Source organism: Anabrus simplex, chromosome 2 (assembly GCF_040414725.1).
Source record: "Anabrus simplex isolate iqAnaSimp1 chromosome 2, ASM4041472v1, whole genome shotgun sequence".
NCBI classification, from domain to species: Eukaryota; Metazoa; Arthropoda; class Insecta; order Orthoptera; family Tettigoniidae; genus Anabrus; species Anabrus simplex.
The window spans coordinates 710,022,790-710,037,393 of NC_090266.1; the positions used below are offsets into that span (position 1 = coordinate 710,022,790).

General features: G+C 38.2%; 1 protein-coding gene across 4 annotated transcripts in view; it reads right to left on the reverse strand.

The window, feature by feature from the left end:
- Window positions 1–14,604, reverse strand: part of CaMKI (Calcium/calmodulin-dependent protein kinase I) — a 1,265,700-nt gene that overhangs the window by 134,519 nt on the left and 1,116,577 nt on the right. For all 4 annotated transcript variants that reach the window (XM_067141330.2, XM_067141331.2, XM_067141328.2 and 1 more), the window contains one exon: window positions 49–172. In XM_067141330.2, coding sequence (XP_066997431.1) covers window positions 49–172 — 124 coding nt within the window. The remainder of the gene's footprint in view (window positions 1–48; window positions 173–14,604) is intronic.

Here is a 14,604-nt window from a genome sequence, read left to right on the forward strand (position 1 = left end):
CTGTATTACTGAAATTCAGAAATATACAAATCTAATGAATTTACTTACCTACATATCCTGGTGTTCCACATGCTGTAGCCATAATTCCTGAATCTTCCATCTTAGAGAGCCCAAAGTCACTAATCATTATTTTGCTATCTTCATCAGGACTGTAGTACAACAAATTTTCAGGCTAAAAAAGATAAGAAAGAAATCATTTAACTATGAGAAATTAAGACTTGGGAATCACTGAGGAGGAGAAAATAAGCCACTGACAAAATGAAGGTGTCCAAAAGATATCAGAACAACAGCTGTGTTAACCTCGACATGGAAATACTTTACAAGTAACTAATCTCATTTTGTTCCGTATTGAAGATACAATAAGTAAACTCTTTCAAGATTAAAATTATTGTGTCCATATATATTTGTATTGCAAACTAATTTTCTACAAATCTACATAGTACATTAATCATGTGAAACTCACAGGAGCAGAACATATCAACACACCAACCTAACAGTTATAAAATTATATATACTGGTATATATATATTTGTATTGAAAAGGTGGACAGAATAATTTTAATCTTGAAAGAGTTTACTTATGGAAATACTTTCTCAAATAGGGTTAACGTAGAATGGATTATTTATTTTCTAAGAAGTTAAGAAAAAGTGAACACTTTATTTCAGGCTGCACGTAAGTGACAAAAAATTGTCCTGATAGCTTGCCTCCAGAGGGTAATCTGTAGTGTGGAGCAATATGGTATGGCCAAACTTTTATGACGCACTCCTCATATGTGGAAGGATAAAATATGTTATATAGATATGGGTTCAGAAATGCTTTATTTCCATGTTAGAACTAATTTTCTACAAATCTACATAGTACATTAATCACGTGAAATTCACAGAAGCAGAACATATCAACACACCAACCTAACAGTTATAAAAAATATATATTATTAATTCATTATATGCAAAAAAAAAAAAAAAAAAATTTAATGCAGATTACGGTACAGTAATTTATTTCTGAAACTATAATATAAGAGTATAACATATTTAAAATTTTGTGTTTAAGTGATTAAGTGAAGTGAATCAAATACAGTACTGTATGCATTATTTTGTATACTGTATTATCTGTTTATTAACTGAGTGTAGTATGGTAAACTTAAACCGTTTGAAGTGGATTAGCTATTATTCTAGTAAATATAAATGGTACCGGTAAGTTCCAAAAATATATTTTATAATGCCATTTTTCCCATTAGTTTTATATAATCTGTATTTTCATCAGTCCGGATCACCTCCAGTCTCATTTAGCTTTGTGAATTGAGGTACTATTGTGCATAGAAAGAAGTGTGGTAAATCAAGTTCAATGGTAAAGAATGTTCGTTGCAGTGTTAGACATCTCAAAACTTCTATTTTCTTAAAAGTAAGGTTCTTAACCATGTGTTTAGTAAATAATATACTACCCAATGTATAGATTTCAATATTACTGTAAAACATTGTGTAATAGCACTTGTGTAAAACTAGTTCTTGTAGCATTCTAAGTTTTTCCTAAATAGCAGACATTTTTCAGTAGTGGAGATTTTATTTTCCCCATCAGTGTCTATTATAGTGAAGTTCCACTGGAGTATAAACAATGAAAATATGGGGGTTATTAATTGCAAGGCCAGAGATTTCAAGCAAGCAATGTTTGTATTTAGTTTTTACCATAATTACTCCTCCAAACTATTCAGGTCTAATTTCTGATATGATTGGTAAACTTCCGAGATTTATATACACATCACAATTTGTACCATAACAGTCCTAGAGCATAGAATGATAAACAATAGGACACACATCTGCAAATGCATTGAATGTATGATGCTAATTAATGACTTCATATCGTATACAATTCTAGTCCTCGGAATCTAGATCATTAATTCACGTGTCATGCCTCGCCAACATCAGGCAACTCACACCTGTCTTTGTTCTCATGGACAAAGTGTATTTAACAGTTTCTAATGTGCAGGCATAGTTGTTTCCAATCATACTGCATTACAGAAGATATAACAGTATCTTGGGAACTGGATTTTGATGTGTTTCAACATCAGCCCATGGGAATGCATCTTGTCAAAACTCATCCATAAACACTCTGCAATTAAGACACAATACTGCATTTTTCTGGTTCATCTTCACTATGCTGAGGTACCTCCTAGAATTCTTCTTCTTCTTCTTCTTCTTCTTCTTCTTCTTCTTCTTCTTCTTCTTCTTCTTCTTCTTCTTCTTCTTCGTTCCTAATTAGTGTTGATCTCTAAGATCTTTTGCTACCATGTTTTTTCCTTCATTCCCTCCTAGATATACCTGCTCTCTTCACAAAGCTGCAGGTTGTTCTTATTGGGTCCTCTTGGATTTTTTCTCTCTCTTCACCTAGTAGTCCTAGAGTGGAGAGTCTGATTCTACCCAGCACCTCACATTTGAAAAGTATGTGTTCAGATGATTCCTCTGCTTCATTGCATTGCCTACATGTTGTCTAGAATTCAGGCTAGAAACGAGAGGTTTTCTGAGGAACATCAACTCCTATTTTCAAGTTTCAATCACAGGAAGAATCCCTCCCAGAATGTAAACAACAATTCACTACAATTAGAGCATTTAAAGAAGCTGTGCTGCATTTCAGTGTCATAGCTCCTAGTACTAGTGGTAGTAAGTGGTGTAGCCACCTTTGATATCCCATCACCTGCTGGACACACTGAAGCATTGAATGAAATAATATTAAGTTTCTGTCCTGTGATATAGCCAACCAGGTTATCTTTACCCTCATTCAAAGTTCATGAAAATTTGCTGGTGAACAATTGAACCGCTGCACCAGTCATTCCAGCATGTCCAAGGCATTTTCCATGGGTGAAAAATCAGGCGATCTTGCAGGCAAGAACAGTAGTGGTAGGCTGATTTTATGGAGGAAGGCATATACCAGTGTTGCAGTACATAGCCTGATGTTGTTTTGCTGAAATATGGCCCCAGGAATGGGGATTCCTTGAAGATATGGATGAACAAACAGCCCCAGAATGGTGTCAACTTAAGTGACACTTGTTATGGTAGTACTGATTTGTACAAGAGTTGACATACTGTTATACCAGATTTCACCTCGATAATTATCTCCTAAAAGGAAGTGCAATTAGTCTGAAAGACAATATTGTACCATTTGCCATGCCGTGCCCTTCATATCATTATTACATCATTACAGCCTAACAATCATATATGCTGCAGTGTCAATGGTAGCCTGCAGTGGGACCAATGTTTAGGCACTCAAGACTGTAATAAACAACAATGTACTCTAACAGCTGACATGGGAGAATGTGTAACAGTGGGCCACTGCTGTGCTGAACCCACTGATGGTGCTACCTCATTGGCTAAAGCCATGTCCTGAGATGATCTTTTCCCAGCTTGGTCTGCTTCTGACCTTTTATGTCCTCCTCTTTGTGTGTTACACCATTCTTCATACCGCCCCTACAAATTCTGGCTATAATGGAATTACTGTACCCTATACATTAGACAGTATTTTTGTAAAATAAGATGCAGCCTGTCATGCCGATGATGCAATCTCGATCAAGGTCACTGATGTGCCTGTGTGGTTATCAAAAAAGAACAGGTGGAATTCTCACTGTCTGTTCTCCAGCAGCTGACTTTTCCACCGAGTTAAACAGTCTATTTCACTGAACGATGATTGGTGATAAGTCCGTGATGTTGAGCTGTCTAATTGGTCAAGAATTTATACACATGACAAACCACACGGTAATGCCAATCATTTCTTCAGTATCACCCAGTGTACACACACTGTGAAAATGAACATCATAGTCAACTTGTATCAGATGTTCTAATTTTACTGAACAGTTTGGTAATAATGCTACTCGAAGTATCACTAGCCTACCAGCCAACATGAATCAGGATTCATGGAAACAGTTTTCTTATGTTGTAAAATACCCTTTCTTTTTCAGCTCTTAAATCAGGAATAACTTCAAAAACCTATTGAATAAAAAATGGGGGGAAAAACTCAGGGTTCTCTGCTGAACACTTCTGTAGTTTATATCTTTTTCTTGGCAGACAGCTAGCCAGAGACATGAAAGAGATACATGTTTCCCTTGTACCCTCTCCTTCTGGTTACAGCTCTACTCTATATCATAAAGAGACCTAGATTTTATTTAGTATTCATGGCAATAAAAATGCAAATGTTGTACACAATTTTATGCCTTGGGTGCTCCAGAGTACACCAAATCAACACACTTGCACTGGCTTGGCAGAGTTTTAACGTGAAGACTGGTGTAAGAAACATTTGATTGGTTCAAAATCTGTTCTCTTTATATATTCACTTCACAATACAAAACTGAACAGACTTTTCTATGGAAGAATTTGTACCAACTTTGATGTATACCTCATCATGTGTATGTCTTTTGTAATAAAACATTTCTTGTCTCACTTTTTAATATTTAGGAGTGCAATACATATTTGTCAACAAATTTGCATAGTTTTATTGTTAGGAAAGTGCCAAACATCATTTAAGGAAATTTATGGTGAATGCTTTATTTCAAACTTATTGCTGAAGTGTAGATGAACAAAAAGATCTCTATGATCTTGTGCTCCTTCTCTTCACCCATGCTTATTCTTAGGGACTTACAGCCTATCAATTTTTGCATCAGGAATGTATAGAGAGCACAGATTAATTAAATAAATTTGTGCTGAAGCACCACCATGGGCCTAAGTATTTCTGCAGCATAAGTCACTAAATCTACGCGAGAAGTTGGTCATATCTGTGTGATCATAAATTGTTACAGTGGGCGAGTACGATACTTCCTATAAAAACCACATTCAAAAATGTTTTCAACAACAAAGTGAGGTTAAGAAAGTAAATGTTACTTTATAGCTTTTCAGATGACTTCCTAACTCAGCAATCAGTAAGTGCCGTAAGCAAGAAAGAGTCAGGTTGTTTCATAGGGACAAAATGTGAGTAACCAGATATTGCTTACTCAAGTTCCCAAGTGTTTCATTTGTATCACAGCATTTTTCCCATTTTTAGGCTAGGGTATTACTTATGCTAGGGTATTACTAGGGTATTACTTATTATTACTAGGGTATTACTTATGCAGTCTTAGTCTAATGTTCCACCTGTGAATTGAATGTTCCATGTCTTTGAACAACTCAATCTATCAACATCAATTATGCTCAACATACACACTCCTGAAAAGTTTTATTACAAAGTTGAACTCTCATTTTATTTTTTTTTAAGGAAAAGACGTCACACATAGTTTTTATCTATACAGTGAACATATTTTTACTGCGTACAATTTTTATAAGATCTGTTATACATCTAATGACATCCCGGTAGGGGTGAAACATGTATCGATTTTAATGTAGTCTATCAATAAAGACTCTGATTGTATTGTAAAAGTGGAATAAATGGTATGCATTGCTAAAGTGATACTGGAAAATAGCCTTTCTTACACTTTGTTAAGAAGGAAGCCATGAGTCATTGGGGTAAGGAAGAACAGCTGGTCATTTTAGAGAGTAGATGGCCACTTTGGCCATTTTAACTGCACTGATCCATGGTGTTGCAAGCCATGGGTGTGTGATGAAGCATACACATGGCAAGAAGGATTTAGAAGATGTGGTACCTACTAGACAAGGAGATTATCTCATCATGTGACAAGCAATAACCAATCCAAATGTGTCACTGGTCATTATCCACAGGCATGTCACCAGTATGATATCAAGATGAACAAGTAAACAGGATCAGGCTTCTTGATGTCCATCATGTTGTCTCCCATCAGCTCCTCAACAGTGAGGATTTCATTTAAACTTCTGCAGACTGGTGACAAGTAATGTCTGGCAATAAATCAAATTTCTGTTTGGATATGGACAACTACTGAACTGAAGTATATAGTCACCCCTCAGCAGCATAGCCAGAACAGGTGGTTTCATGTTGTGAGGTTCCATCATATGATCCCAGTCCCCTCTGGTAATAATCCATGGAACATGGATGACGCAGTGCTACATCCAGGAAATTCTGGCACTGCATGTGCTACCCTTCCTGGGACAGGTCCTGAACCTAATATTACAGCTGGACAATCCTTACACCTGTCATCCATTGAACATATTTGGGACCAGATGGAAAGACAACTTTAGCTAGCATCAAATGCAAGAGATCAGGTATGGTATGATCTTCCTCAGTAGCACACTGGACATCTCCACATCTCATTCCTGAACTGCATTCCTCCCTATTTCCATGCTAAGAGAGGTAAGTCATCTTCCAAATTGCATCCTTAAAGTGTATGTGTTGTAATGTTGTGGTTTTCTCATAAAAATAAAATGTAATGTATCATATCTTGTACATATTTTAAGGAATGCAACATTGAGGTTATGTGTTGGTAACTCAGATAATTGAGTGGAGTGGTTTATCTTCACTTGTTTTATACTTTGAACATTTGAATTTGTGTGTGAAAGTCAGTTGTAGTGAACTGCTCGTAATAAATGGTTGTGTATGAATGAAGCTGGTGTTTCAATGGTATAATTTGATTACCTAAACCGGTGTAAGCGAGCAGAAATTAAGATATATCAACAGGTTATGGGCCCAGAGCTCCAGAGCGCCAAAACGCCGCAGTAAATTTCGGACAATATAAGTGGAAATGGAGTAACGAGAATTAACGTCGGACGAAGCCAGTTGTGACATTATTGACGGTAAAAATGGCGACCTCGTGGACCGGTGAAGAAACACTGAATAGGAATGTGGCCAAGCTTACAGTGGAGAACTATTTTTCGTGGGCATTAAAGGTGAAACAAGAGCTGTTGTTGAAAGACGTATGGGAATCAGTAATAGGGTATGAGGGTACACCAGGTAGTCAATTGTCTCAGATAGAACCGAGACGACGAGCGCGAAACAATGTGATCGCGTTAGCGGTTATTTTCAAATATGTCTGGGAAGATTTTGAAAGTGATGTTGCAGATATTGAATCAGCGAAAGAGGCATTGGGAAAACTGGACGAGTTGTGTAATGACAGAGGGCTAGTGAATGGTGCTATGACCCTGAAACAGTTAACTCATTTTGTGAAGCCCAAGGACAGGAGTGTGCAAGAATACTTCGCAAAAATAAATCAACTGTGGAGGAGAACGAGCAAAGCTGGATACGAGTTCACAGACCAACACGTTGCAGGAATCATCGGAAATCTTACAGAGGAATATGCAGTTTGTATACTTTCCTTGGAAGCTAATTTGGCGAAACTGACCATCTCGAAGGTGAAGGCGAGATTACTCACGAAGGAAAGCAGAAGGAAACTACAGAAAAATGGAGGAAAGGCTTACAACACTGGAAAACGTGACGAGGATGAAGCTCAAGCCATGGTTGTTCAACAGAAGCGAGATATCAAGAAAGAAGACGTGGGACGAGGGAAATATAATTGCTACAATTGCGGTAAACAGGGACATGTATCTAAATATTGCCGCAGAACCCAAAAGTGCTTCAATTGTGGTAAGTCAGGACATTATTCAAAAGTATGTCCAACAATGAAGAGTGACGAATCATCGCAGTGAATGCAGTGGAAAAGTGGTAAGCTCAGAAATTATACATGTACCGGTAGTAGATAAGGCGATGAGCATGGTAGTTTCTGTAGGAACTAAGAAAATTAAAGATTGGCTGTTCGACTCAGGTGCGTCCCATCATATGTGTCCAACAAAGGAGATATTTATAGACATGTTAACAAATGTAACCGGGAATGTAGAAATAGGAGATAACAGTAAGCTGGATATTAGAGGTATAGGTAAGGTGAAAGAAAAAATGTCCACAGGATGGACAATTACATTTACAGACGTGTTGTTTGTACCAAACTTAGGTGCAAATTTAATATCAGTTGGTAAGTTAACCAGCAAAGGTTTCAAAGTAGGATTTGCAGGTGAGAAAGCAGTGGTTGTAGATAAGAATGGAGATGAAACATTGTTTGTTGCAAACAGGAGGAATGATGTGTATGTAGTACAAATAGAGGGGAGAAATGATATTGTAGCTGTGAGTGACTGATCAAATAATAGATCAAGAATGTAATAACAATGTAGCATTTAAAAGTGTTGGGCAAGTTAGGTTGTGGCATGAGAGATATGGACATGCACATTCTGAAGCTTTATTTAAATTGCCTATGTTAGAATTGAAAAGAAGTAATGATGTTAATACTTATTCTGTATGCATTCAGGGGAAACTAAGTAACAAGGGAGTACCTAAGTCTTGTGAGCGTAAGACAGAAAAATCACTTGATGTGCACACTGATGTAATTGGAAAAATTAGTCCATCACCCTTGGAAATCTCAATATGTTGTAACTATGATTGATGAATACTCCAGATTTAATATGGTTGTGTGTATGAAAAATAAGGATGAAGTATTGGAGGTGTTTAATAGTTATCAGGCAAATGCAGAAAAGTTACATGGTGTAGGAATTAAGGTAGTGCAATCTGACAATGGTACAGAGTATACATGGAGCAGGTTTCAAGCACAATTGCAAAAATCTGGTATTACTCAGAGAAGATCTGTAATGTAAACTCCACAACAAAATGGATTAGCAGAGAGGCAGAATAGAACAATATTTAATACTGTTAGATGTCTATTGATCCAGTCGGGGTTACCAAAGGAATTCTGGGGAGAAGCGGTAATGACTGCAGTGTACTTAAGAAATAGGTGCCCATCCTCAGCAATAAATTTTCAGATACCGTATGAACTGTGGTTCAATAGGAAGTTGGATCAGGAAGAAATCGGTAGATTGAGAGTATTTGGATGTCAGGCGTGGGCTGTGAGGGCAGACAGCAAGAGGTTAGATCCCAGAGCTGTGTCATGCGTTATGATAGGGTACGAGGCAGGTACTAAAGATGGATATAGGTTATGGAGTCTTTAAAGGAAAAAGGTAATAGTGAGGAGAAGTGTGGTATTTGAGGAGCAGATATTTCCCTTTAAGGTGAAAAGTCCTGGAATTGATATCAAGGAAAAGATAAATGTACCAAAGGCAGAGGGTAGTGAAACATACTTTGATGTACTGTGCACTGAAGATCCAGAGATAAAATTAGGGACCGAGTTCAACACAGAGGAAGACGGAGAGGAAACATTGGCTGTTGAGTCAACGACCAGAGAGGAACAACTAGAGGTTGAGTCTATAGCGATACATGAGCAAGGGAATAGTTTGAGAAGGTCAATAAGGCAGAGGAAAGGTAAGACTTGTGCAGATTGTAAGGCAGTGATGGAAGTTAGACATGCGAATGTAGTGGAACGTAGAACAGTCGAGGAGGCTATGTCAAGCCAAGAGTCTGCTAACTGGATGGAAGCTATGAAAGTGGAGAAGAATGAGATGAGAAAGGAGGATGTTTGGGAAATTGTAAAAAGACCAGAAAATGTCAAGGTAATTATTTCTAAATGGGTGTTTTCATTGAAATTGACAGTGAGGGTTACATTCAGAAATATAAGGCCAGGTTGGTTGCTCAAGGTTTTAAGAGACAGATGAACCTTAGTTTTGATGAAACATTTAGTCCTGTTATAAAGAGGAAAACAATGAGACTGTCAACAGGTATTGCAGTACGTAAAGGTTGGACTGTAGAACATCTAGATGTAATTAGTGCTTACTTAAACAGTGAAATCAGTTGGACTGTATATAAGGAGCAACCAGAATTGTTCGTAGAAAAGGATGTCCAAAACTATGTATGTAAATTGAAGAAAAGCATCTATGGACTACCTAATTCGAGTAAAGACTGGAATGCTTGTGTTGATGCTATAATAAGAAGGCTAGATTTTAAGAGATGTATCAAAGAACCATGTGTGTATGTAAAGGAGTGTTGTATTATTGGCTTGTATGTTGATGACATTATTGCAATGAGAGGACAGTTGATTGAAATGTAGTTTTTTTATTTTTTTGAGAAAAGGGGGACTGTTGGAATGTTGTGGTTTTCTCATAAAAATAAAATATTATGTATCATATCTTGTACAAATTTTAAGGAATGCAACATTGAGGTTATGTGTCGGTAACTCAGATAATTGAGTGGAGTTGTTTATCTTCAGTTGTTTTATTCTTTGAACGTTTGAATTTCTTCGTGTGTGTGAAAGTCCGTTGTAGTGAACTGCTCGTAATAAATGGTTGTGTGTGTGAATGAAGCTGGTGTTTCAATGGTATAATTTGATTACCTAAACCGGTGTAAGCGAGCAGAAATGAAGATATATCAACAGCATGTTTCCCTGCAGTAGGCCTACATGGTGTGATGCTGTCATTCCTTATCTTATTATTCCCTGTGCCTGTGCCCAGTTTCATATCATTGCAATGGTTAGATGGGATTGTGCAACTTTATTCCCAAGTGAGTGTATATCCAAACTTGAATTATTTCAAAAGTCAGCCTCTAGTGATTAAACATTCTTAGCTTGTTGCTTCATACCTCTTTCACTCCTACCCATACTCTAGTTTACATGATCTACTGAGTCACCATTTTCAACAGTAAATTTTGAACAACCATGCAGTGGCGGTTTCTGGTATAGCGCAATGGAGCAATGCACCTCCAGTTTATATCAAATTGTACTCAGCTACTTAATTTTCACGATTCCCTTGTCATTCTCAAAGCTCGTGCTAAGCCCATCTGTCCGTAATATACTCGTACTGGCTTTTAATTCATGTGAGCTGCGCATAGTCTGTGGCTGGAGACTCGCCTGGAATGAACCCCCATACAAGGCGTCATCTCCGTCCGTACTTAGGCGAAGGGACCAGTGAGGTGCGGGGGGAAGTCTGTCAGCTTTAAGGCAAGACCTGGATATCGCAGAAAAGAATATCCGTGGTGTAGGCATGCGCAGTATGCCACTCTCTCTCAAGTCTGTCGCAAGTCGTGTTGTTGGGGTAAGAAAACTGTAATAGTATGTGCCTGCCATCTGTTGCCCTTACAGGAATTTAACCAGGCAGCAGAGAATAGTGCACATAATTAGCGCTAGTGTTGAACAGCATCATTACTACCAAAAGTCATATTAAATTACCAAATTCCAATTGATACCTTGTCCCAAATATATCAATACTTACTAAACATCTATTCATTTGCCTTCTTTGGAATAATTACTTTTTTGGAGAGAAACGTAGCTTAAAAATCATTGAGGCAAAGAGTAGCGGGAAGGTAATACCAATGAAAACGCTAATTGACCAGCTCACACTAGTTCTTAAAATTATGTTACCAACATTGTGAAAAGTGCGAACATTCATTCCTATAGTTTCCTCGTGTTTTTCAAGTGTGAAACTAGTGTTTGTAAACGTTTGTACTTGGCAATTATCATAATTCGTAACATTATTGTACGCTGTGCAAGCGTGTGAGTGTTTTTCTGCACCGTTGTGCCGTTCTGAAACTTAATTTTTAGGATATAAAGAAGTTACAATCTTTTGTCCGTGTGCGTGTGTGTGTTTTTGTGCGTTGTAGTTACGTCCACAATCTTTGTGCCCCGGAAAGGTAAGGAGCTACATAATGAGTTTGAACAGTGTCCAGATACTTAAGACGACAAACTTTTCTTGTCTCTCTCTTGAGCGAAAACTTGAGATTAAGAATGCCGGGCGCCCAATGCCTGACCTTGTTATAACGAGGCAGACTAAAAGTAAAAGTAAAGAAATCGTGCGTAAATTCAGAATGGATGTATACAAAAGAACCGAGTGGATCTGTGGGTGCGAAGTTACTAACAGGTTGTTTTGTTTTCCGTGTTTATGCTTCGTGAGTGATGAAAGCGAAGGGACTTGGACCCAAGTCGGAGTGGTAGATTTAGGACATTTGTCCCAAAAAATAAAGAAACACGAAAGTTCTAAATCTCATATGCTTGCCCAGTTAGAATTCGATCTTCTGGGAAAACACGATATCCGGCAGCAACTTGATTGTGCTTACAGGCAGTCTGTCGAAAGACACAACGATCAAGTACGGAAAAATCGTTATGTGCTGTCAAAAATTATCGACTGTGTAAAGTTCTGTGGCGCGTTTGAGTTGGCATTGCGCGGGCATGACGAAACAAGTGAATCGTCGAATCCTGGCATATTCCGAGGCCTCGTTAATTTTAGTTCTGAAATTGACGTTGCATTAAAGGACCATCTGTCCAAAGCTACTGTTTTCAAAGGCACCTCGAAAGACATTCAGAATGAACTGCTTTCGTGCATGTTTGAAATCTGTTGCGAGAAAATAAAGAAAGAAATCACAACTGCGCCCTTCATTTCGGTAATCGCAGACGAGACCACCGATATATCAACTACAGCACAATTAGTTATTGTACTGCGCTACGTTCTTCCCAACGGTAAGCCAGTTGAAAGATTTTGGGGTTTCCTCTCACCCGCTAGTCATGATGCTAAGACAATAGCAGAGTGTTTAAACTCTTCTTTGAGCGATGTTGTTGATAGCCCAGATAAGTTAATTTCACAAAGTTACGATGGGGCGAATGTAATGAGTGGTCGCCATTCAGGAGTGCAAGCTCTCATCAGGGAAGATTTTAAGCATGCACATTATGTTCACTGTTACGCCCATTCTTTGAACTTAGTCATGGCACAAGCGACAAGCCAGAATACGGATGTCCGTATATTTTTTGCAGATTTAAGTGAAATCCCCAGCTTCTTTAATAACTCCCCGCAGCGATCAGGTGTATTGACCGAAGTAGTTGATAGAAGAGTACCTCATGCTTCAAACACAAGGTGGAATTTTAAATCAAGGACCGTTGAAGTAGTTTACGAGAACAGAGATGCCCTCATCGAATGCCTGGATCAACTGGAAACTACCTCTCGACAGCCTAACACCATATCGCAAGCAAGAGGTTTGCGTTTAAAATTGGAGCACCCGTTATTTCAGTTCTGGTTGGCTGTTTTCCATCAGATAATGCCTCATGTGGACATTTTATACAGTCAGCTACAAAAGCGAAATTCAGATCCGTTGGAAGTCAAAGGCGCACTTTCAGGTTTCGAGGCTGCTATAAAAATGGTTCGGGAAAATAAAATTGACCACATCGCTGACGAACATGATATACTGCCCCCGCCAGTGAAGGTATCACGAGGGCCGCTGCGTACCTCGAAACGAGTTGCGGCAAAAGAAGTTTGTGACACAGTCATTCTTCAAGCAAAGGAACGGTTTCAATTCACAAACCACGTTCTTGCAGCAAACTTGTTTCAAGCTGAAAATTCCGGCAGCTTTGAGAAGCAGTTTCCCCACTCACTTCTGTACAAAGCGTGTGAGGCCTACCCATTTCTCGACAAACCGAAACTGAGAACCGAACTTGAAATATTATACATGAGAAATGATTTTCGAACTGTTTCTGGGGCTACGACTTTGTTGCAGTTTCTTTTAGAAAATAAGTTGCAGAGTGTCTTTGGTGAAAGCATAAACCTTTTAAATATAGTTATTACTATTCCCATGACGACATCTGAAGCAGAAAGGTGCTTCTCAACCCTGAAAAGAATAAAGACTTTCTTGCGCAGCACAATGGCCGAGGATAGACTTAATGCTCTTGCTATGCTGTCAATTGAAAAGGACTTGGTTCGAGACTCTGTGGACTTCAACGAAGCAGTTATAGATAAATTTGCATCCCTCAAGGAGCGCAGGATGGATTTTTTGTATAAGCTGTCTACATAGGGTAAGTCGATTGTGAAACATTTCTAATTTTGCATGTGGTAAATATCGGCATGTATTGTCTGCTTCTCTCGTATTCGATCACATTTTCAAAACTTCTATCATCTTATTTTGGGAGGTTACGGCCCACGACGGGAGAGGTGGAGGGGGGGGGGTGCAATTTTTTTCTTCTGTTGAACCCCCGGTGACGAAAGTCACGCGCCGCCACTGCAACCATGGCAGCTGTATACACCGAAGCACTGGCCAGTACAGCAACAACTCATACATTCGGAAAATAGGTGTCCAAAATGCACCAAATTCCATCTTGCAAATGTTCTCTTTCTGTTCTGGTTTATAACATTCAAATCATCATTACCAGAAACATCTTGGTCCTTGGCAATATGACCTAATATTTGATAGACATGTCTCTTATTTTCTCTGAGAATCAATGCATGCTTTACTCTAATCATTAATGTTGTTGTAAATATGACTACCATATGGGACTTCAAGTCTTTTCATTCTCCAGCAAAATATCAAAGAACTTTTCAGATTTTTAAAGATTTTTTGTGATTGAAACTGAATCTGATATTCCAAACCTGATGCCCAATTCACAGTGAAGACAGAAAGGGAAATCAAGCTACATTTATTATAATTTAACTGCATAGTGTCATTAAGTAAATACTCTATCAGTTCTACATTCAAATACTCTATCAGTTCTACATTCAACAGACCGCTGTAGTAATGAGAACTGGAATCACTCCACGGAACAGTCAGTTTTAGCCTTTAAAACCAGATATCGTGGAAATCTCACATGATTTTCCAGATGAAAATTTAATTTCAGTCACCAACAGCTAAGGGCCAGTTGTACGAACAAGGAATGAAGCTGGGATAACTCTTATTCCAGCGTTAGCGCCAGAAACCAGTTGTACGACGACTGGATAATAAGCCACTTAGCTACAGTCTCATTAACTAAAGGACAACAAAGCAGTCTTAAGAAAAACATACAGCATAATAATATTGTATGGCTTCAGCTGCCAATCGTAT